The sequence below is a fragment of the Micropterus dolomieu genome, linkage group LG20 (assembly GCF_021292245.1).
Source record: "Micropterus dolomieu isolate WLL.071019.BEF.003 ecotype Adirondacks linkage group LG20, ASM2129224v1, whole genome shotgun sequence".
Taxonomy (NCBI): Eukaryota; Metazoa; Chordata; class Actinopteri; order Centrarchiformes; family Centrarchidae; genus Micropterus; species Micropterus dolomieu.
Window position 1 is genome coordinate 6,647,598 of NC_060169.1, and position 25,149 is coordinate 6,672,746.

General features: G+C 38.2%; 1 protein-coding gene across 1 annotated transcript; it reads left to right on the plus strand.

The window, feature by feature from the left end:
• Positions 1-4,283: 4,283 nt before the first annotated feature.
• Positions 4,284-14,097, plus strand: LOC123959271 (inactive serine protease PAMR1-like). The gene is made up of 10 exons (XM_046033223.1): positions 4,284-4,452; positions 4,765-4,890; positions 7,003-7,117; positions 7,744-7,955; positions 9,365-9,562; positions 9,678-9,872; positions 10,254-10,320; positions 10,611-10,837; positions 11,892-12,226; positions 13,182-14,097. Exons 1-10 carry the CDS (start codon positions 4,284-4,286, stop codon positions 13,752-13,754), a joined length of 2,217 nt encoding a protein of 738 aa, XP_045889179.1. The 3' UTR covers positions 13,755-14,097.
• The last annotated feature ends 11,052 nt before the right edge of the window (positions 14,098-25,149 follow it).

A 25,149-nucleotide genomic window follows, 5' to 3' on the forward strand; every position in this document is an offset into this window, starting at 1 on the left:
AAGCTTGAACATTGCCTTTGTCTCCTTTGGATTGAATGTGCCCCTCTGACAAAACAACTGGCCCCAGCCTGGCCCCAGCCTGGCCCCAGCCTGGCCCCAGCCTGGCCCCAGCCTGGCCCCAGCCTGGCCCCAGCCTGGCCCCAGCCTGGCCCCAGCCTGGCCCCAGCCTGGCCCCCTCAATAAAATGCTATGTGTAAAAACCCATTCTCACCATGCAATGCTAGTTCTATCCTTTATGTTTCTATAGAACCCTGTTAGTTGTATTGTTCTCAGCCTAGTGAAATGGATCTTAAACCTGCATTCATTGTTTTGGCCACTTCAACAAAAAAAAACAAGCTGTAAAAACTGTTCTGACATGATCGCATTATCATTTTGATACAGCACAAACAAATAGTTGCTTTTATTTTTATTTTGAGTCATGTTTCTGGCTACCTACCGAATGTAAGTAAAATACTTTCTCTCCTTCAGGCTCTGTTGTGGTCTCCACCCACACCTGGACGAAAGAAGCAAACAAAAAGATGTCACTCTTGAATCATCTGTTGATTCAACTGTTCCTGCACTCCAAAGCCGCACCAGGAATTTTTAACAGCAAGAAAAGTGTATTTTGCTCTGCCACTGTTTTGTCACAGAAAACCAGGTGGGGTTAAAGTGATGTTAAGGTGGTAACCACCAGGCTGGTCTGCTGGAACAAGTGCTAATGTTAGCCCATAGGTAACAGCTAGCTAATGTTAGGCTCTATGTGAACTCGATATACCTGAAAGTTTGGGGCTCTGGTGTATGACAACATGAAAACATTTATTCCACTTGAAATACAGCTAATATCTGCTGTAAGTCTATACCCGTATTTCTTCCCCATTCCTCCTGAATATTTACTCAGTCAGTCAAGCTGCATAAATTTTCACACTGGCCAAACACCAGATACAAGCTACTATTTTTTTCCTTACAAGAATTGGTGGATACCAAACCAAAAGAGTGAATCTAGAATATTCTTTGGTAATAACCACTTTGGTTTCTGCTCAAAGCCTGGAGCATATCAACAAAAAAACTAAAGATACAGCATCACTAATAACCACCCTGTTAAGGATGCATCTCATAAAATGTCAACGAGGATCTGGAGAAAGCAGACACCAAGCAAAACAGACACAGTTCGGTCTTTTAATAAATCAAAAAGTACACTGGCTTACAACAAAAGATGTGGCAGTCCAGGGTCAAACCAGGCCCAAAAAGCAGCACTACGAAAGGGGATCTGGCATGAATCAGAATCCAAAACAGTCCAAGAAGTAAGGTAGAGCAGTCCAAAAAAGCAAACCAATCTAAACACACTCTAAGTACAATCAAAAGAGCACTCTAAGCTTTTTAAATAGTGTTCACTGAAAATCTAAAAACAAATAAAAGGAAAACAAGACAGTTAAAGTTACAGTGCATTGAAAGTTATGAATCTGCAACTTTAAATTTAATTTCATTAAAGGCAGTGGTAAAAAGTAAAGTCTTCAGTCTTGATATAAAATAACCGACAGTTTCAGCAGACTTGCAGTTTATTGGGAGTTTGTTCCAGATAAATGGAGCATAAAAACTGAACGCTGCTTCTAGTTTTGACTCTGGGGACAGAAAGCAGACCTGTCCCAGATGACCTGAGAGGTCTGGATGGTTCATAACATAGCAGAAGATCAGAAATGTATTTTGGCCCTAAACCATTTAGTGCTTTATAAACCAACAGCAGTACTTTCAAATAAATTCTCTGGCAGACAGGAAGCAAGCGTAAAGAACTGGGGTGAGTTCAGCGCTGACAAAACGTAGCAAAACGTTTTCTTCAACGGAACTGTTGTGTACGCAAGCGCACTGCATTTTCCTGCCTTTTTAACACCGTTGTGTTTAAAAACTTGTGGCAGCTGATTGGGTAACACGTGAGACACGCCCACCAAACAGAAGAAAACCTACCTTGAAGTCCGTTGCAGGACGTCGTGCAACGTTGCAAGGAAACCTGATGTTCAATCCAAAAATGTTGCAAACCAGTGCAAAATGTTTTGAGATTGAACTCGCCCCCGGCAAAGGGAGACCGGGGGGGCGGGAGGGGCGCACTGACTTAAATGGTTTAAAAAAGTGAGTAGCTGAAACACAGGTGAAACTCATTACAGTAGGGCAGACAATCAAACAGGTGGGAAAATACACAAAGACAGTAAGTAATGTAAACAAAGACACATGAGGAAGGATACTTTCAAAATAAAACAGGAAATAACAAATCTCGAACCCAGAAGAAAAAAATCTGAAAAATATCAGATAATGATAATATCAGATAGCACAGAAAGTAAAAGACAATAATTGAAGTCCTGTACTATTATCAGTCTTAATCTGTCTGTAAAGTAAAGGCTTAGGTAAATGAAACCATGGTCATGAAATGGGCTGTAACAGTCTTGTCAGCCTCAATGCTCCTTGCAAATCTATGAAGACTGACATCATAAATATTTCATAGAGAGGACATCTGTTATGTATTTTCCAAGAAGTTGTGGAATTGTCACGTCTGGTATGACAGCTGGTATGAAGCATCAGTAAACATATTTGGCTTAATGCACCTGCAGATGTATATTTTCACATGACTTTTGAAGTATTTGGGGAAAGAACAATGATTTTGAATATCTAAATCGCAGCTTCTGAGAGATTCATTTCCTTTCCTTGAAACCTCTCTCAGTAAACTAATACATGGAATTTCTTTTCTCTGGACTTTCACTCTTCACTGTTTTCCTCATTAGCATGTCTTTATTTCCCTCAAATGCACTTTCCACTTCCTTTGCCAACAAGTATTTTCCCCCTGTTACTTTTCAGTGTGCGGCACTCATTCTGGACTCATAACGAGGGCAGAGAAATGGGAACTACTTGCAGACCTACAGTAGCACGGATTTGAGCTAAGCAAATATGAGTTTTCACAAATGAAAAGATTGCAGAAGGAATGGGTTAAGGATCCCTCTCCATTATGCTGAGATGGAAGATTCATCATCCATAGCTACGTCATGTTTTTGAGCAGAGAGGAAGATCTGTAGATAACACTGAGATAGGCCTAGTGCTTCTTTCGTGGAACTTCTTTGGAAGTTTATTGCTGTGAGCTTGGCAGCCAACATGCTCACTTTCCTCATAAGGAAAGTGGCTTTGCCCACTCTGCTGGACCCCAAACTCTACTACCTCCTCCTAAATCTCTGTTTTTGTGTAACAACTTGGCCACGTGGTAAGTAAAAGGCATTTATTACAGTTGGGATTAAATGTTATTCTCACTGTACATAATAATGGAGAATCTTTATATTACATGGCCTCTTCTTTGTGAAAACATTCCTAACTTTTAACCGTTTATATAATTGATGACTAACTGTGGAATTATTTCATGACGATGAGTCACTTGTGCTACTAAGACTGTTGCTAGGTCTCAATTCATGCTACAGACTCTTATGTGCCTCACTGAAATGATACTAACAAATAACCTCTCTTGGTATATCTTGTAGCCTTTTCCTTTGCCATGCATGTAGATATTGGACATTTTAGTGAGGATTCAATACCTGGAAGGCTTTTACATTTCATTAAGCGCAGAAATCTGTAACTTTTGATATGGAGAATTAAACCTGTGATGATGACAACTGGCCCTCATGTAGCCTTCATCTACTTTTTACTGCACATACGTTTTGTGTTTGAGAGAACAATAAAATTATACAGTACATAATTTCATTAGCATGTCTAGTATTCAAAATGGAGTTTTGGATAAGCAGTCTGCAGGGTTTTTGGGACATAATTACAGTATACCTGTCTCTACATCCCCAGCTGCTCAACATGGTGCATCATTTTGGGTCAAAGCTCACAAGGTATACTATGGCAGCTTAAGGTGTGCAATTTGGTTCACAAGCAGTATACATTCCAGCTTGAGCTTGATAGTATCATGTGGCACAAAATCCCCTGCCAAGACAGATTTGACACCTCAGCAGTTTGTCCAGTCATTATGAAATGTTGTACGTGTTGTATAAGAAAGTCTGAGCTGCATCATCAGATAACAGGAAACTATGCTAATAGGACAGATTTGTGTTTCTGCCCTGTTCACTACATTTATATAATCACAAATATGCTGTAGGGATTAATTAGTTGCACAATCTTTGATGGATAAAAAATATATGTGTAACTCCTCTGCTGTGATGTTTAACATGTTATCTTGTCTACCATCATAGAGACATAAAAGTACCAGAAGCCAGAGGTTTCAGTAAGTGCATATTAAATTTGATGCCCATCTCCTTTGTTTTGGTTCCACACCTATGTCAGGGGACAACTGCCCGAGCTCTGAGTGGAGCGTCATGTGTCGTCCTTGTTGCGAGTACCACCTGATCCAATGTCGCTGTCCCTCAAAAGGGTCGAGGGTAGGCTACACTGTTCCCTGCTGCCGCAATGCTCTGGATCAGTGTGATCCCTGTATCATTCACCCAGGTACACTCTCATTGTTGCTTAGAGATTTTCTTTTTCCTGTAATTATCTGCAATTGCTGCTCATGCTACCTACCAAATTATTTTTCTGTATTTCTGAAACAAGCAGCTGCTGCTTGCAGAAACATAAAATACTTGTTTATTAGATGTTTTTTTCCTAGGAAAAACCTACCAGAGGGTTTGGATCAACGTTTGAATTTAATCTTTATGGTGTTATATTGTATTAGTCAGTGACTAAGAGTTGCAAATTGACTTAAATGTTTGGGAATATTATTTTAAGTTACTTTCAACTTCCTTCTGCTTTTGTCCTTTCCAGGCTGCAGTTTGTTTGAGAACTGTAAAACCTGCCACAACGGAACATGGAAAGCCAATGACGACTTCTTCGTCAATGGAAAGTATTGTACAGAGTGCCGCCAAGGCTGGAGTGGAGGGGACTGTAAAAGTGAGTCAGATTGCTGTAATGCAGTCTTGCTGTGAGGGCTTATCTTGCCATGTCTCTAGCTGAATATTCTGAATCACATTGCCTACATGAGAAAACATGGATTGCATAGTGCAGAAGTACCCAGTAAGAAATAACTGAGCAGCTGTAAGTGCTGATGTGTTCTTATATACTATATATACAGATCTTTGGTCAAATGGTTTATTTTTGTCTGTGAGATTTTATTTTTAGATTACATTTGCCAGTATAGTGCTATCTGAAATTGATCTGAATGAAATTATCATTCATAGTAGAGTTCATAGAGTCATATGTGAGGTCCTAAGGTAATCACAACCACTGATAACTGAGTCATGCCATAATTTGTAAACAGAATGTTTTTTATTATAGGTATACAAGTTTACTATAAGTTAAGGAAACATAATCCATCACCTACAAATAAACCTGTTTAGTATCTATGACTATTATTATTTGTAATACACCTTAAGGACACTTTGTGGCAACAAAACTTTTTTTGAGTTTGATTTCAGCTAAGCTAAAACTAAAGTCAACTTTTTTCTTTTGAAAACATAAATATTACTATTGTGCTATAGCAGCTACCACACCCAAATAATTTTGCCCGCAGCAACATTATACTGTTAATATAGGAAAGAAAACAAGTTTACTGCTTGTCACTCCTGTTATTCACTCTCATTATGTCTATGAAGATTCTCAGTCATCCAGGTCATAGTTATCCAACGAAGGTTAAAATCAAGGGCAACTGGACTTAGTTGAAGATACTGGAAGACGTTTCGTCCCTCATCCAAAGGACTTCTTCAGTTCTGACTGACTGGCAGGGAAACTCAGCTATTTAACCTCAGTGGGGTCGTTATCGATACCGCTGGTTCGTTAGTGTTCCTGGTTGCTGTGACGACAGTCGTTACAGTCGTTAGGACTACCGGTGGCCAAGACTGAACGACCATCGTTGGTATCTTCACCTGAGGCCAATAGGTTACGTTTGTTGAGTTTCCGAGGAAGTGATGAAAGGACAGCATTGCAAGTGGGGGATAAGTGGTGGCGTAGACCCCCTCCCCTGTTCAATGACGGCTTCTCAACCCTGGTGTAGATGGCTTCCTTGACACCTCTTTCAAACCATCCATCTTCTCTGTCTAAAATGTGCACCTGGTGGTCCTCAAACGAGTGTCCTCTGTCCTTCAGATGTAAGTAGACTGCAGAGTCTTGACCTGAGGAGTCGGCCCTTCTGTGTTGAGCCATGCGTTTGTGTAGTGGTTGTTTAGTCTCCCCAATATGCAAGTCTGTGCATTCCTCACTGCATTGGACCGCACACACTAGATTGCTTTTCTTGTGTTTGGGTGTGCGGTCTTTGGGGTGTACCAGCATCTGTCTTAGTGTGTTCTTGGGTTTAAAAAACACAGGGATGTTGTGTTGTGCCAACAACCCCACTTAGGTTAAATAGCTGAGTTTCCCTGCCAGTCAGTCAGAACTGAAGAAGTCCTTTTCGATGAGGGACAAAACGTCTTCCAGTATCTTCAACCAAGTCCAGTTGCCCTTGATTTTAACCTTCGTTGGACACTCTCATTATGTTCTTTATGGCCCAGGGGAAATTGTCACTTGGATGCCATTCTGTCATGTACTGTCAGTTTGGCGTCTTCTGTTGTCGTACACAACTTGTTTAAAATCTGTATAGGTCAAACATTCCAATTAAATAGGCAGCATGATTTTAATCATGTTTTGCTTAGGGGGCAGTGTGTAGAAAAGGATTTGTGTATTCTAAAAGCCTAAAACCTTTAACCATTAAATACCAACTGAAACCCTAAATCAAGCTTTGTGCTGGTCCCCTTTAGTAGCAAGGACTGACCAAAATCAATTTGTTGAATTTTCAATATCTTGTTTTGCTTTTTTAGTTCTCTGGAGAACACACAGCATGGACACAAGCATGATGTTTATAATCATGGTTATTGAGGTGGCTGGTTGGATGCTGTCATCTTGTGATTTTTAGGAAATTATCCGCCCACTTTCACAGCATGTCACATTACTAGTCCTGATTGCAACAGTAAAAAATGTTCACTGCATGTAATCATTAGAAGTAGACATTAATCACAATTCTCTTGTGGGTAGCATGTGGAGGCGTCATTCAACGGGCTCAGGGTCATATAGCCCTGGAGAGTTACCCAACAAATGCCCGATGTGAATGGCGAGTGCAAGTGGAGAGGAACAGCAGAATTGAACTGAGGTAAGTCACTTTTTTCAAAGCTTTCACATGCATGGAATCAACATGGAAAAGTTGTCAATGTCTGAAGCAGAAAAAATGGTCAGTCTTATTTTCCAAAGGCACCTCAACTGATAATGTTATCAAAGTGACTCAAAGTGATAAATCGTGAGAAAAGTAATCTAGAAATGTTACTCTCTGTGTATATTAGGCTAAAGTCAGGGCAATGTTTACCAAAGCTTATACAGATACTGCTGCAATTAAAAAAAAAGAAAAAACACTTCTCCATGGCATATAATTTATGATTCAGTTCATGCAGTAATTGCGGGATTGTGTGTTTTGAAAGGGGTCAAGCTAAAGGATATGTTTTTGGATTTGTTTTTAGTGCTGGATACTACTTTTCCTAAATGTGCAGCTGGCCACATAGAAGACCAACTCAATATCACTCTTTCTCTCTCAGATGCAAAAATAGTGAAATTATTCAGCACAACTTGCACAACTCAGCTAATGTTGAGGTGAAAGTAGAGTGGATAGGCAGCCCTGCATGAGCCCATATAATTGGACTGTTCTGCACCTAAAGACTGATGTTAAGGCTTTTGAATTGGATTGAAAAATCAGTTAATCATAACTTCTCTCTGTTTATGCTGCAGGTTTTCACTGCTTAGTCTGGAATCTGACCATAACTGTCGTTATGATTATGTTGAGGTGCGTGACGGCAACGATTTGAGCTCTCCAGTAATTGGCCGGTTTTGTGGGGATCAGCTGCCTCCTCCAGTAAAAAGCTCAGGGAACCTCTTGCACATCCTGTTCACCTCAGACGGCTACAACAACTTTGATGGCTTTGTTCTTACTTTTCAGGAGAGTTCAGGCTGGTACAATTATTTCTATTAATGCGAAAGTTTCTTACACCTTACATACATCCAGTATGGATACAGGATAGACAAAATAATACAATTAATCAGTATACAGTATAATGCAATCTAATCAATAAATCTAATCAATCTAATACAGTTACCTCAAAATAAATATTTAAGTATTTATTTTAAAAAGTTATGTTTTTGCTGTGCTAGTGTCGATAATGTTGAACTATATTGCATTATAATTTATGGTGTTCCTTTTGTTCACACCCTCAACTGATGCATTGTATAAGGTAGCTTCCTCTAAGGAATCCACATAAAAAGATTAATAAAGTATCAGTCTGAGATATTCTTATTGATATATTCTGTTCAGGTCTTGGTTTTCTTTTTAATCTTTATCATGAATACACAACACAGCTGATACTCTGCTATCTCTGCATGCATGCTGCACCTTTCTTTGTTTGCATGCACCATATGTGCTTCTGTAATTTTTTATTCATTCTGTTGAGTGTGCGTGCGTGTGTGTATGTGTGTGTGCGTGTGTGTGTGAGCGCAAGAGAGAGAGAGAGAGAGAGGAGGAGTTTGTGTGTAGCCTCCTATAGAGGGCAACCATGTGAGATGGACGACAGTCAGTGGCACAGATTAATCATACTCATTTGCCCCCTTTTATAGTAAATCATACATCTAACTTGCATCCCATTTATTCTGTCTTTTCCCTCCTGGACATTAACTCTTGCTTGCTAACCTGAACATATCATAGTGGTACAGCTGGGATAGGTAGTAGAGCTCCCCCTTAGCAATATTTCTGTAAAGCTTACTTTAATATATCAAAGAAGATTTGTGTTATTTTAGCATATAATTAATTATTGTGAATGCATTTGAGATAATTAGCTTTCACAGGAGGCTTTGGCACATACAATGCTAAGCTGGCCAGGAGAGCAGCCCACTAGTTAGAGTAGAAAAAAAGGGGCTGGTTTGGCAATGTTGCCACCTACTGGTACAGCAGCTCCCCACAATCTGTCAAAACTAGACTGATTACCTCCCCAAACACATGTGAACTTTTTCAAAATCTCAGAAATGGAATAAAGTAATTATAAAAATGAAGTTAGGTCTCACAAAGAAAACTGATAAAACTCTCATAACTTTCCAATCTCATTAGGGATTGCCAGAATTATGCAGCAAGATGTTGTTCCTTCAAAGACAAAAATACATTTTTACATACCACAGGCGTGCTTTTGAACAGCCACATATCTCAACAACTGCAGAATGAGAGGACTTTTAAACTCAATCTATCTTCAGTTTTGTACCATTTATGTCAATTCACACTACTTGTGTGTCTTTATTCAATTTTGCATAAGCTGTTGAATGAGTGAATGTTTGTCTTTTACTGTATCACAAGCAGATTTCTCCACAGCTGCAACCATCAAGAAACCAATGTGTGCACTCCCAGAGAAACTGGCGAATGGATATTTGCTGCTTGTATATGGCCCAAAGGAGGAGCTTGTATCTGTATACTACCGGTGCCATGCACCTTCCACAATGATTGGCTCCCAGCAGAGGATCTGTCTGCCTAATGGCACATGGAGTGGCACAGTTCCCACATGTGTAAGAGGTACCTTTTGAGCAGGTTCTGTCTTAATTTGTAATGTTTTGTTCAGTATAAAAGTCACATAATGCTTTATTGGGGAAGGTTGTTCCTTATCTTTCTCAAACACACACCCATACAGGCCAAACAAGCAAAGTCCGGTGTTCCCCTCCACCAAAATTGCTCAACGGCTACCACAGACCTGCTCCTAACACAACTGGAGATGCAGTGACCATTGAGTTTTTCTGTAAAAACTCCTACATTCTGAGTGGAAACCACCAGAGTACCTGCCTCTCTAATGGATCCTGGAGTAGCAGGATTCCCAAGTGTGTCAGAGGTAGTTGTTTTTAAAATAACACTGGAGTTGGGAACACAAAGTATCCTGTTTTCCCCCTGCATTACTATTTGAGGATTTGTTTATCTGACACCCCAATTTACCCAAAAATGTACATATCCTGACATGTAAAAAAAGTAATTTTATGCCATTGGAGCAATATGATGAATGTATAGTAAATTGGGTAATTTTATAAAGATGCATCAGTAATGGTTTTGAATTTTTCTTTATAATGAATATGTTCGTCCTGTAGATTTTACACATAATTGTTGCTATTTACTTCAAATAACTTACCCTTCTGCTCACAGTAATTAATGTTACTGAAATTTAATTGTTTTTGCAATAGAGGCTCAGAAAGTGATTCTGCTTGATATTGCCCTACAGCATGTCGAGAGCCCAAAGTCTCTGAACTTGTGCGACAAAGTGTTGTGAAGCCACATCTGATATCAAGGTAACCACTAAGACATGGTGTACTGTGTATTTACATATTTAGTGAACTTAAAACCACTATGTGTAGAATCTTTAGCCAGGTTTGGGAATAGCAATGTTGATCTCTCAATTTGTTTGGCCCACCACTTTGGTCCAGACTTTACTATCTCAACAACTATTATAGGCTTATATAACTGTTAAATTACAATTTTAAAAATACCAAACATTGTTAGTTACTGTACACTTTTAAGTAGAAGTTAATTATTGACCTTGGAAAAACAATCCAGACCAAAGATTCTACCTCTCTTCCAGGTACAACATGCATGATTTGCTGTCAGCTCGTTTTACTCCACTTGCATTGGATAAACAGTCAAAAAAAGACGACACCACCTTCCTCGAGCATCCTCATGGCTTTCATCCAGTCTACACGAGTATTGAGTATAAGTGTGCCTCTCTGCTCTACCGCCACACAGGAAGTTCCCGACGTACCTGCCTGAATTCGGGCAGGTGGAGTGGGCGCCGTGTTTCTTGCTCACCAGGTGAGAGCAAAAGCAGTATAGATCCAGATTGTGAAGTGAAACCTGATTATTATTACTATTATATTCAAATAAAAATAAAAATTATTGATCCTCTAACAAATTAATTTGTTTACTTCATAAGCAATAAAACACATTGTTGGCTAATGTTAGCAAACTTTAGGAAGATACCTTACCTCTGTAAGGTAACATTACATTGCTGATTTTATTAATGTAAAAGTTAAGTCTTGACTTCAAAATGGTAGTTTAAATATCTTAATTCAGTTGTGTTTAATGAAGAAACCTATTAAGTAGGCAGTGAATTGTTAAATGACTCTTCTCTGCTTGTGCTACCTTTACCCATTTTAAACATTAACCAGCATCCCGTAATTCCCAGTGACTGCAACAGGTACATAGGCTCACTTTAAAGAAATAGTTTGACATTTTGGGACATGCAGTTATTCTCTTTCTTGTAGAGAATTAAATAAAAAGATTGATACCCTCTCACATCTGCATGGCAGCCCGCTAGCTTAGCTTAACATACAGACTGGAAACCGAAGGAAATAGCTTGCCTTACTCTATCCAAAGGTAACCTTCTCATCTAATTTTCTGCAAGAAAACGAATAAGTGAATTTTATAAAAGGTCATTCCATTAAATGCCCTACACCACTACTATCCTCCTGTGCAGGTGTTTTCAGTTATTTTGCATGAATAGTCTCAGATTGTGTATGATTGACATCTCTCTGACTCCCTATTAGTTTTGTTGCACCTGTAATTCACATTGGTTTATGAAGTTTGGTGAACTCCAGCAGTTTCCCCCAACATCAACCAGAGAAGAAGTCTGATTAGCCATATGAACTAGTAACACATATGTCTGTGCGCGGCCTTTAGGTGTGTCAGAACCTTTTCCTTGTAAAATGAAAAGGTGTGTCAGAACCTTTTCCTTGTAAAATGAAAAGGGCAAAAGTATTTTGACACAGGTACGTTTTAACCAATAGTGTGCACACCTTTTAACTGCCAGTTTGTTATGAAATTACATTTTCACTCTTTCTCCTGTCTGACTGTTTTCATCCCTCAGTTTGTGGCAAATTCGACACTTTCAGTCTACACAACCTCACAGACACTCAGTGGCCGTGGCACGCAGCCATCTATATCCGCTCACCTCCTAATCGCACTGCCAGCACCCACAGGCTCAGTAGAAAATCCATGTCTATCCAGCAGGGGGCCTCAGAGGAGTCTACATTCTGGTACCTTGCCTGCAGTGGGGTTCTGCTCACCCAGCGTAGCATCCTGGTGGCAGCTCAGTGTGTGGTAGACAAGGACAAGCAGCAGACCCTTCACCAAGCACATGTGAAGGTTGCCATAAGCATGCAATACCAGACATCCAAGGATCAGCTGAAGAGTCACCTCAGGGTAAAACACAGCTTACTACTACTTTCCCGATCTTATTTGACTTATCTTATTTTATCCCTTTTGTTTTATTGTATTTTACTAATTTTATATTAAATTTTCATGCTCTTATCTTTTTTGTATTATTCTTTACACTTGTTAAAGCACTTTGTAACTTGTTTTTGAAAAGTGCTCTACAAATAAGGATTATTATTATTATTATTATTATTAGTGAGAAAAAACTAGTTTTGGTGAAAATTCACCAGATGTTTTACATTTTTGCTTTAATTAGATGAGTTTAATTTATAATACAACATATAATAGAGTCATAATTTCCCTCAAGCATGTATTCTACATTTGATATCTAGGCATTGTTTGTAGATAAAAAGACATTTTTAAAAAAAAAGTTGCATATAGGTTTTGTGTCAAACCAAAAATCTAATTACTATTTTTCAACTTCTAACGTCCTAACTGCCAGTTGAAATCATTAAAATAGTGGTAAACATAGATTGTAAAACTATCTAAAACACTTTTCAACCACCTTTATCCCAATTTTAAGCTTAAACATCTTTTGACCTGCAAATGACCAAAACCATGTTTCTTATGGCCTTACAATGGATCTTTTTATTTTCAGGTTACGCTCAACAGTTTCCCATGACTGCATAATCTATCAAACAGCAGATGCAGTGATAATGTATTAAGCAAAGAATCTTCATTAAATAGATATAATCTTCTGGATCCGTTTTTGTTTGTAAACGGTACAGGAAGAAATCATTTGGCATTTAGATGTGCACTTAAAGCTTTACCTAGATACAACTATATTTAATTTAGATTTGAAATATTTGCGCATCTTGATGCATATTATCTGATCTTGACATATATTCCAAAAACAACAAAACTTGGCACATTCTTTGTGGAATCAGGCTTTCTCATGTATTCTAACTTCCAGTTCATTCTTTCTCTCTTTCTGCCCCAACAGGTTTCAGACATTTTAGTCCATCCAAATTTTTATTCTGCACCAGACTCCAATTTGGCTGTGCTCAAGCTAAAAGACAAGGCCAAGATCAGTCAGCGTGTGTTGCCAGTGTGTCTACCCAAATTGCAAGGAGGAGAGGTGACAGCACAGGAGGCTTACACTGCAAGGTGGATTTTACCAAACGATCACAGGCACCTGAGCCACTACGCTCCCTTGAGCCAGACGAAACTTGTTGAGTTGGGTGATGTAGCTCAATGCGAAGGAGAATTTGCTCAGCGACGAGCACATTCCTCAGTGATCAGTGACAATACACTATGTGTCATTAGGAAGCTGTCCAGTCCTCAAAGCCCTTGTCCCAGTGTTGCTCCAGGCATCACAATCGTGCCAGCTGTGTTTTCATCCACAAGTGGTGTCTTGTCGGGTCACGAGGAGACTGAGGGAGCCTCCAGCACAGCCTGGCAGCTTCTTGGTTTAGAGAGTTTCAGCTATGATGAAAAGAACTGCTACCAACAGACTTACACAGTTCAGACACGAATAGCCAACTTTAGAGACTGGATAGAGAACAATGCGAAGTAGATTTTTTCCCCTCAATATCTCATGTAAAGATGGTTTTCAGCAAATTAATCTCTTCAATTGTCATTTATTTCCTGTTTTGTAAATCTCAGTTGGTGGAAACAGTGAAGATGGAGCGGACAGTGAGAACACAACATTTGCTGCGATAATATTGTACCTGCTTTCTGTGTTAATATCATATGAGAATTGTTTTCCTGGCATTCTCTTATGTGTGCATGTTATTGTTTCGTATTTGGGCTACCTCCACTTTAAACAACTCAAAGTGGTTAAGAAACACACCCACATACTCATGATTTTTCAACATAAAAAAATAAAGAAATCTGCCATTTTGAGTCGTTGATGCTCAGTATCTCAGTGCAGCACTCACCCAGCTAGAAAATTTTAAAATCAAGTTGAAATAAATCTATATGTTTTCTTCAATTTACTGATTATCTTTAGGTTCTGTGTTCTTCTGTCACTAAATCTGGGCTTAAAATCAAAAATGAGTTCACCATCAACCATCAGCCGTCAGATTTTTACTGCTTTTATTTTGTTATGTATTTTCTGATGTTTTATTTGTGCTTTATTTTCAGAGCTTATGTCCTGATTTTGCTGAGTGTCCGTCTATGTTACAGTACTTGTAACTTATATTTGAAAATTAAGTTAATATTGCTGTTACTTTGAATATCTGCCAGCTCCAGGCCTCTGACCTCTAACTATCCTGGAGATAAACATTTTCCAAGAAGGATAAGTCGTTATCTGCACACCAAGGCACATACAGTATGTGTGCAAGTATGCATATGTTTATATTCAGCTATGTTAATATTAAGACATTTATTATTCAGTTTGCATCCACAGTTTCAGATTCCAAGTAAAATATGTGCAGATTTTGCCTGCCAAAAAGCTCCAACATGCAAACACCCTATCATTTAAAATGCAATGAGAGAAAATATCTCATTTCCAACCTATGCATGTGTGCATGTGTGCATGTGCATCGCAGCACACCACATACTGTAAATATACACAGTACCTGTGTATCTGTGGCGTGTTTGCATGTGAGGTTATGCATTCGTGAGTTTCTCTGCAGACTGTCCAACATGTGCTGTCATTGAGAAACACACTTAGAGGATTTGCTAAACTTAGCTCTTACTCGTGAGACGCAGACACCCGGTGTGCTTTCTGCAGCTTTGTGCAGGACACCTTTTAAGCCTGGCCAATTAAACAATGAGCAGCTCAGTAGTCGGTGTGCAACTTGAAAACTAAATTACCTGGAAATAGCAACTAATGATTGTATTTCCACTATAAACAAAAAGACAGAGCAAATACAGCAGTCAAGACTAGAAAATGCATTAGACTGTCAACACTTTAGTGACTCTACTGCACATCCAAAAATCATAGAAAGAACCACACAAGTAAACATGCAAATGTAAGTAATGCATTGTAAATGCAAAAGCATTCAACACCTTTTATACTTTATCCTTTTTAATGGAATAATGGACTTGAGCCTTAATGTTTTGCACTAGCGGAGGTCTTCATCTTACTGTATGATGTAATGATGCTAAAAATGGGTTGAAAGTCTGCTAATCTATTACCCTTTAACTGGAGAACACCCCACCCTCACCTGAAAGGAGGTACTGACCTCTCATCTGAAATCCCCAACCCTCTGTCTGTGCATCATTGTGCACACTGTGCATGTGCAGGGTGTTTGTTTAGGTTGCAAGGGGGAGCTGGAAGGATTCCTATAGCTTAGAGTAGAAGAGGAGGAGGAACCTGGTGCACACCTGTATGATTTCTCTGCTTTAATTCTAAACATACTTGAAGGAAATGAACATTTACACCAATCAGGAAAGCCCACAAATTCAAAGACAAGACTTCCACAGGTGAGCACTTTTCATTTAAGGATGCTAGAAGTAGATAAAACTACCATTTCCTTTCAAGAAGATTTCAGCATGCATGTAACTGGCAAACAAGTAATTACAAGTCATTTAAAATGTAAAGGAGAACAATTCTGCCTACAACACACAGGACTTCCCTCAAAGTGACCCAAGCTCCTAGTGTCATTCAGCATGTTGATGGTGTACTGAGGGCTACTAGGTTAGACATAATGTATAAGATAAAGGGATTAGGGAGGAATTGTTAAAATGGTGTTAGTGCTGTGACCCAATTTTAAGCATACCTGAATGTAATGGTTGATGTTAATGTTTGGCTGTATTCCTACTCCTATTCCTAAGTGAATGGCCCATTGCAGGTCAACAATAATTGCAAATTGTCTAACAGTGAAAATCATTAGTGCACAAAGTCTTAAAATGAGCTGTGTTGGACCTCATCCACCCAGAATGCTAGCAACACATAGAGTGTTGGTGGATTTAAAGATGAATGACTTATATCTCAGGATAAGAACAAGTCAACTTATTAAAGTGACAGTTTCTTAAAGCTATGCAAAACTGCTGGCCTTGGGCCACATGTGCATCATCAGAGATACGGCATTCTGAGAGTTTCATTCCCACCCCACTCCCCAACTCAAGACAAGGCTGCAAGAGGATGAAGTTCAAAAGAATAGCCCGAAGGGCTAAATCCTGAGTAAAATTAAGTAGATGGGTTGCACATCAGACAGTTTCTTCCATTTTATGCTTCTTGTTAGGGAATATGACTACAGACATAATCACATCTTCTTTTAACGTAGTAATAAAACAATGCATTTTGCACATTTCAATTTGTGGCATACCATAAGGTGCACTCTAACAGAAGGATTAAATTATACTTAGAGAATCTGAATCTCTAAAGAACAAAATAAAAAATGTTTTTCCTACCATGACATTTTACTTTTTTAAGTCCTCAAATAACCAGAAAACAAACAAACAAACAAAAATTGAATGGACATCCATTAAAGATGCATAGGATGTCACTTAACATTGATTATTTTCATATGATTTTGTTAACTGAAAATAAGTGAGTAATATTCCTCATTGGACTTACTTTACATATATTCAGAAAAAATATTATGAAATGCATACATGCATGGTCTAATTAAACAGACCACACTTGTGCATCAGTGTGCAGCACCTCATAAGTCATGTCCTCATTGTGAAGTTGCCATCTTTTCAAACTTTCAGAGCTCTTAACAAAACCTATAGGGAAAAAGTTGGATGTATTGGTGGCTAGCATGCAAGCTAATGAGACACAACATGTAAACAAGGTTTTGGAACTGTTAGATGTATTTTTCTTTTTTGAGTCAATGGTAGCTGGTTCCCACTAGGCTAAACACTTTCTGGAACAAGCTTTTGAATGCACTGAGATGAAATTGATATCAGTGTTCTCACCTAACTTCTGGTAAGACAGCAAACAAGCATGTCATCCTAGCTACATAATTAGCTTTCATTTGCCTTACTCTGCGTAAGAAAGGAAAAGAAGACTTGAAATAAGTAGAAACAGGATTTCCTTTTCAACTTCATTCTCAAGTTGAGGGCATGATAGCAGAGCAAGTCAAGAGGTGATTAACTATCTGAAATGGTTTAATTGTACATCTTGCACTTAAGTAAGAGCAGTTAACTCTCACAATCAAGAGCTGGTGCTGAGCTCTGGCTCAGATCCAGATGAAATCCTGCTCTTACCAGACAGTAATTAAAATCATCATTGAAACAGGATCATCAGTTGTGCATCATGCCTCTATGATGCAAAACAGGGTTGCTATTAGCTCTTGACAACACTCACTGAACATAGCCTACTCCAGTATGTGCTTCAAATGTGTTGCATTTTTGCAAGTGCAGTTATATCTTTGTTGAAAGACTTTATAACCTTGCTATTTATATTCTTATTTACATTTTCATTTACAATCTGAACAGCCCATTCTCATCCCAGGGCGACAAATACTGACGCTTTGACAAAGCGCATTATTTATTCCTTGTTAAAAGGGTTTTTGTGGGGGAGTTTTTCCTCATTTGAATCAAGGGTCTAAGGACAGAGGGTGTTGTATGCTGTACAGATTGTAAAGCCCCTTGAGGCAAATTGTGATTTTTGACATTGGGCTATATAACTAAAATCTAAATTGACTACTAAAAACTCCTTTGGATATTTTTTCCCCAAAAGCCATGCACATTTAGCCAAAAATTGTTTATTGGTATTTAGTGGAAATTCTCTATTTAGTAGCTGCTGTTTACCTCTAACCCAGACTTGCTCATCCATTCATTATTGCAGCATGTATTTCTTTTTCCTTTAGTGAGGCTTATATCTGTTGAGTGTAGAAGGAAAGTCATGCAAACACTCCTTGGTCTTCCTTGGACACCAGATACACCGGACACAGACTTAGTGAGTCTTCATTAATTTTGCCCTGCTGGAAATCCTCATTCACACAAATTTTAGCCTTTGTTGAAACTCTAGTTCATTCCAATTTGGCACAGGCTAAACATCACCATCATTGTTTTATGCACCATTGCATTAACTGCTCAAGTGGTTCCCTGCTCATGTAAATGCTCTCTAACATTTGACTGGCATGTCATTACAACAAAGTTTGGTATTGTTTAGTCAATGCTATATGTTTAAACTTGTACCGGTGTTTACGTGAGAATCAGTTTATCAGATATTATGAAGATTGTAACCAGCCATTTAGACGTGTTGTGACTATTCTGCTGTGTTCATGGGCAAAAGGAAGGTTTGCTATGCCTGGCTGTTCAAAATGTTCTTGAGTTTTCATAGAAAGAAAAATTAAATCTGGTATTTGGCTATAAATCACAGAAGATTCATGAAAATTATTATTAAAGCCAAACATAAATAGCAACTTTCACAATTGTCTGAATTAATGGTTTATTTCCAGAGATAATATTCATCTAGTTTCGAAAGGGGTGTTTTTTCCTCTACAGCAGATGGAGATTTATAAACCTGTAGTGAAGCATGCAATATTTAACTTCAGCATGAAAACCCTCAAAAGTCAAAAGTTTGACAGTTTGGCACATGGAACCATCAGAAAAGCCTCATTATTTCTAGCCCATTGAATTATCACTATTTTACTGACTGACCCCTGCGTTGTGGTATACTTAGACTAAATCCCTGTGCAGTTAATGGACTTTCCACATCCACAGCAACCACATGTCTGTGTTAGGTAAGAGGAGTTAGAGCATGCTGGGAGTTGTATTCTTTTTAACTTGTATTTACAGTATGTAGAAGGTGTAAACACTTGTCAGGTAGAATGGAAAATAGTTCTTTGGATGGTATGATTACACAGATACAAGATATATTGTATACAAATTAACACAACAATAACTATTTTAATATGTTTGGGAAACAGTGAGGCATAAATGTGTTGCTTAGTAACAGAAATCGTGATCTGATTGCTATGCCCCCTGGGCATGTTGGCTGGCTCATAACTCCAGGTAAAGATAGATGAAAGGGGCAGAACATTTTTAAAGATTTTATTGATAAGGGCTGTAAAATGGATCTTATTTATTGTTTACATTCATTCATTTATTCAGCTGAAGCCAATAGCTATGGCAATACTGAATTAATACTGATGTTCAAATTACTGCTGAATTGGACTGTTTAAGCTGTTTTCATTCTGATTCTGTAGTTTTTTTATGTAGTACATTAGTTGGTAATTGTTTTTTCCCCTTCAAGTGGTTTGGCCCCCAATATAGGTAATATGTATTTTTGATTGGTGTTTTACAGTTCCCTCATCAGCAGCAGAAATTGATTTTGGACAATGTGGATATTTACTTCTCTGACAGAGACGTTTTCTACAGTCTCTGTCAGAGTGCATGAAACAGTTTCCCCCTTTACATCAAACCTGTTTTCCCCTGTAGGTTTTTGATGACTCTGGTATTGTTTATGCTTGCACAATTTTCATTCAGTCATCTGTGTAGTTCTGGTAGTTGTCCTGTCTTTCCTTGAAAACTTCACAATATAACATTCATGACTGTGGCAAACAATGCAAAGCGGGAAAATCAAAAAATAGTGACGCAATTTAGACTATTAATAGACTATTAATAATACTGTGACTGAAAATTTGGATTGTGCTTAACAGTGTACAATATACCCGGAAATGAGCATTTTAGTCACCAAAACCTCTGAGAGATTCAATAAAAGGAGAGTACTTGGCATCGCCAAATTGGTACTTACTGTAGGGCCAAAATGTTTTTACACATGAATGTAATGAAAGTATGTAGGACTATGTCAAATAACATCTTTCAAACCAGTCAAAACTGGACAGGTGTGACCAAACACAAAACCAGTAAGACATGCAAGTTGCATGTTGCTCATGCTTATCCTGTGGATGTTAATATTAGGTCATGGGGAGAGGTTTGAGTTGTGGTATACAACAACAAAACAGCTTTACTCATAATATTTATATTAAATATCTCAGGATTCCTTACAGCACAGGCAAATATTTTGTCTTTTTTTCTGTTAAAAAAATGTAATCAACAGTAACAGGTCACTGATGTTATGCTTATGTGTGTGTATGTGTGTGTGTGTGTGTGTGTGTGTTAACCTGGTGCCTGGAATCACTGGTCATAGTGACGGCAGTTCCACTTCTCAATAATCAATCAGATCTATTTATAACCCATCAATCAAAAAAGTCCAAAGACCAATCGGTCTTCTTGGGTATTAATGTATGGAGCCCCAGAACCTTCAAAGTGTGGTAAAAAGTTATCAGACAATTAGAAAATATAACAGAATACATCCTTATAATGTAAAATACTATATTAGCTATGTATTAGCTTTTTACTTTTTTTAACAAAATGATCGGAGGTTAAAGAAAAAATATACTTTTTTTTCTTTGTTTTTACACTCCATTTTAACTACTCAACCAATATTATTATTTACTGATATATTTAGTTATAATTTTGACTTGTCCCATAACCTTTTACTACTTTTTCTGAGTGGTTGGGCTCTGTTTTTGGGGTGTTTGGGACTTTGTAGTGGAGAGATCTGTGCTACAATCGAGCATGAGAGAAAGGTTCACATAGACAATATTACACCCTGAATCACAGATCAAGATCTGATCAAGATTTTTTTGCCACACAGCGATCCTCCATCAGGATGCACCTTTGTTTTATGATTTGTGGAAATGTGTTATAAGATATTACTGCTGTAGACTTGTTCTCTGACTGTGTCTGATCCATCTCAGTATGTATGTGTACTGGATTAGGATGGCTCAGAACAGATTAGTTAATTATAGACACCTGCTGTCTAAGTGTGGTGTATGTTGTCAGGTGTTGCAGCATGAGGTCGGCTTGGTGCTGAGGGCAGAAAAGGTGGAGCCAGGTGTGGAACTGCATGGACGAATGCTTTGCCATGTGCTCTTAGATTGTCTCTTTTGTCCCTGTCCTATCTCTGAGAGCAGCTCAGTAATGGGAATCTTCACACTCACTTCACGGATATAAAGTGTTACCTACTCAACACACCTACACCCAGTGACTCTGCAAACTGCAGGATATAATTCATATTTCCTATTTCCTAAAGTAGCTATATGATCTTGTACAAGATAATCACTCTGCAATCAGACAGCTGGAATTCAGTTCTCCTTTTGATTCTGACCAAGCAATTCTTTCATTCCCACTTCAAGGGGCTGTAACATGGTCAAGCCCCATTTTAATGACTAAATTATACTGTGGATAAGAATTTATCATTTTTAATTCATTAATTTATACTTATATATTCATCATAAATGACTACACAGTATTATGACTGACCTATAATAAGAAACCAATATGAAGACTGTCAAAATGTTAAAATGGCTCTAATGACATCACACCTTGGTAATCATCTTGTCCACATACAAAGTCAGTCACCCCAACATAGCAATAAAGAATAAATGGAGCCATGGCAACACCATCACAACTGCATCTACAATGGCCATGTCACTCTTTGAAAGTAAAAGCCGCCGTGGTCATTAGCTTCCAGGAAGAGTATAATCGCACTGAGGCCACTCAGTGACTAAGCTGCACTCTCAGCTGCATCTCTGCAAATACCTCAAATCAAGGCTTAAGTTAATGTTGTTGTTGCTGCTTTAAGTTTTTGCTGAATGTTTTGGAAAAAGTAACAAGATCTTCTTCTGGTAGACAGGCACAAGAAAAATAGGGTCATATTACTGGAATACAGAAAATGTATGAAAAGTTTAAATTTGCCTTGATTTGCTTTTTATTTGACTTCTTTCAAATTACCAAGTCATCGCAAGCTATCAATGTTGGTTTAAGCTGAGGAAAAGAACTGAAACCAAAATCTCTATTAAAATCAGTGGAAAATAAGAAATATTACCCAAAATATAAGCCATAATTTATGTCTGATTAAATACTCAAAAATGTGTCGATTAAACAGCAGCGAGGCATTGTCAAAATTAGTTGAAAACCTGACTCTTGAATTTGTCTGCTTCACATATAAATGAAGCATGCAAATACATGTAAGTGCAACCCATTTAACATTACAAAAAAATTAATTAGTTTGCAAGAAGCTTTTGAGGACATAACTAGAAAGCCATATGAAAGTTTCCATTTTTTCACCTTAAATGTCACTAAAATGTACAAGATTTGTCAGTGGAGCCTACGAGTAGTGCACAGCCTTATGATGCCACTCTGTGCTAGAAATTAGCTATGGTCTATAGCCACTGACAACATCCCTAGTGATTGTGTTTTGCCAAGGTGTTTTAAAATTTCAGGAAAGGGCTGTAAAAAATAAAAGCTCTGCAAGCCATGCACTTTGCAGCTCTTACTAAGTATCTATATTTCTGTTGTGCAAGTACAGCATGTGGATGCTTAAAATTGCCCTGATGAATATGTATTGTTTAGTTTTTTTCAATATTTTTTCAGATCTAATTTAATGAACTGCTCTAATCTAAAACTCATGATTTGTGTTTTCAGTAAAGTAGGACACAGTCAAAGAATTTATAACTCTCAACGCTTATTTTTAGTCATACAGGACTTTCTGAGACTTGATCTTTTTGGACATGCAAAGTAATGTAAATCATTCCCTCTGGAAGGAGAAGTAATTAAATAACACTAAGACAAAAAAAGGCAGCAACAAGGATTTTCACTCCCTTGCTAATCTTAGCAGGTTGACTCCACCCTTCATGTCTGGGAGACTCCTGTCAGACCTCCAGGTTAGTCAGTTTACCTTGACGCACCTCCAAGCAGCTGAATGCACAGGCATCTGTGATTGTGGATATACATCAAATGCCGAGGAAGAAGTGCTTCAGAGATTCTTAAGGACGGAAGAGCCCTTTTTGAAGGGATAGAATAATTTTGACTGGATTTACTAATGCATGAGCTATGATTTTGTTAATTTTGTCACTGATGCCGATCGCTGTGTAGTAGCTTTCCACAAATACAATCTCAAGCCCAAGCCACCTACGAAACAACTGGTAAGTATTATTAGTAGCACGTGGTGATGTGGTTTAAAAGATGAGTCATCTAAACATTGTCAAGGATGAGGTGGCATCACAATAATCAACAGCTCCTGTGCATATTTCCCTAAAAGCTGAATGATGCATTAATGTTGATGTATGAATGATTTTGAATAATAGATGTGTCTATTGTGCCCAGGAATAATAACAGTGAGGTTAAATGTCATTTTTACAGTTGTAGTAAACCTGTTGGTGAACTATTGGTATGTTCCTCAGATTTTTTTCCATTGGTCTTCAAACACAGCCCTTTGACCCTTTTGTGAGAGATCTTGTGTGTGAGTGGATCTTGTATCTCTTTAATGGTAATAGCATAAAATCACCAGCTTGCATTGAAAAAGACATCCCTCATCCTCTAAAACATTTCTTTTGCCTGGTACCAAACCATCTAACATTGCTTACTAATATGTTTTTGGTATTTTGTCCAATGAGAAATTTATCTGAACCCTGAAGTTTGGTATTCAATTTAGTAATCTCCTGCACCAGTCGCCAGGCAGATGGTGGTGACACCTTGACTTTTCCTGGGAAGCCCCTTTTCTGTTACATAACTCAGTCACTTGTGTGCTGGATGTGCTAATTGTATCCTCTTTAAAAGGCTTAAGTCTCATTAATGCTAGAGCACAGTGTATCAAACAGACATGCTTGACTTGACAGTTGTTCTGTTCTCACTTTCTATGTTGCCTATTTCTATTTCATGTCTTATACAGGCGGTAACTCAAATATTGAATTATCAAACATATTATTGAATGTGGGAAGAAGAGTACATTATGTTTCTATACTGTCTATAATATATAATTAAAGCCCCTCTGCACTATGAATTGTACTGAAGAGAAGTGCTTTCTCTGGAGGAAACTTTTCACTTAATCCACAACCTTTGCTTGAGAGAAACTTTCCTATTTTTCTGTTGTGTTTGCTGCCAACGTCAATATTCCAGGTGTTCAGGTCATGAAGGCTGAGGGTGTCCAAATTACACGGACATTCACTGTTATGTAACTGTGTATGTCTGTGTTCTAGAGAGGATTTAAATGCTGCACAGGGGAGAGCTGATCTCAAAGTCAAAGAGGCTTTACACCAGACCACAACAAACCTGAGATAAATGTTGCTTCAGTGATATGATGAAGCAGTAAGATTAAGGAATGAATTGTTGGATTGACAGGATCATTATGTGAAATTAACCAATCACAACATGAGGCAGAATCACAGACCACATAACACAAACATTTATATATTTAGTATTTTCTTGGGGTGGCTTGGTCTCCATTATGCATCCCCTTATCGAACTTTACATGCAGCTTTCATTGTTCATATATTTGATTCAACACAGAAATAGAATATCTCAAATTATCATGAATTACTTTGCATAGACATCCAACAGAAACAACAGCAGCAGTAATAGAGGGGATGGAATGAGTAACAGCTGGTGTTCTGTTTATTCAAATTCAAATGTAAATTTTTTTGAATGCAGATTATAAACAGGATCTTTACTGGTATTATGCTAACTGTTTGGTAATGTCAGTCTGCAAATGTTTTACAACTTTGCATGCATTCAGAATGCATCTCATGCAGACTTTATTGAAATGAATCGTGTGTATGTTCCCCCCATTAATTACTTAATGACACAATGAACACATGTTAAGAATAGTTATGTTTTATGCAGTATTGTGAGTTCAATCACTATTGCTGATTTTACGAATCACATAGTATAACACATAATGCTATCATAACATAGTTTTCCCTTATTGTTGGGTTGGGCCCCCCTTTCCGCCATAGTTTGGAATCAGCAATACCCTGCTTGTTGTAGTCTTGCCACTACTAACTCTACTGTTGGCCTGGTAAGGGTATAGACAGACATGCGTCTCCTCCAGTTCACATGGTCTCAACTACTCAACTTTCTTTTTCATCTGCCAGCAAAAAGCCACTGTGCAGGAGGCTGTATGGGTGGTGATGTTACAGTGGATAAGACACATGCCTTTGGTGTGAGAGACCTGGGTTCAATTCCCCATTGTGACACATCCACCAATGTGTCCCTGAGCA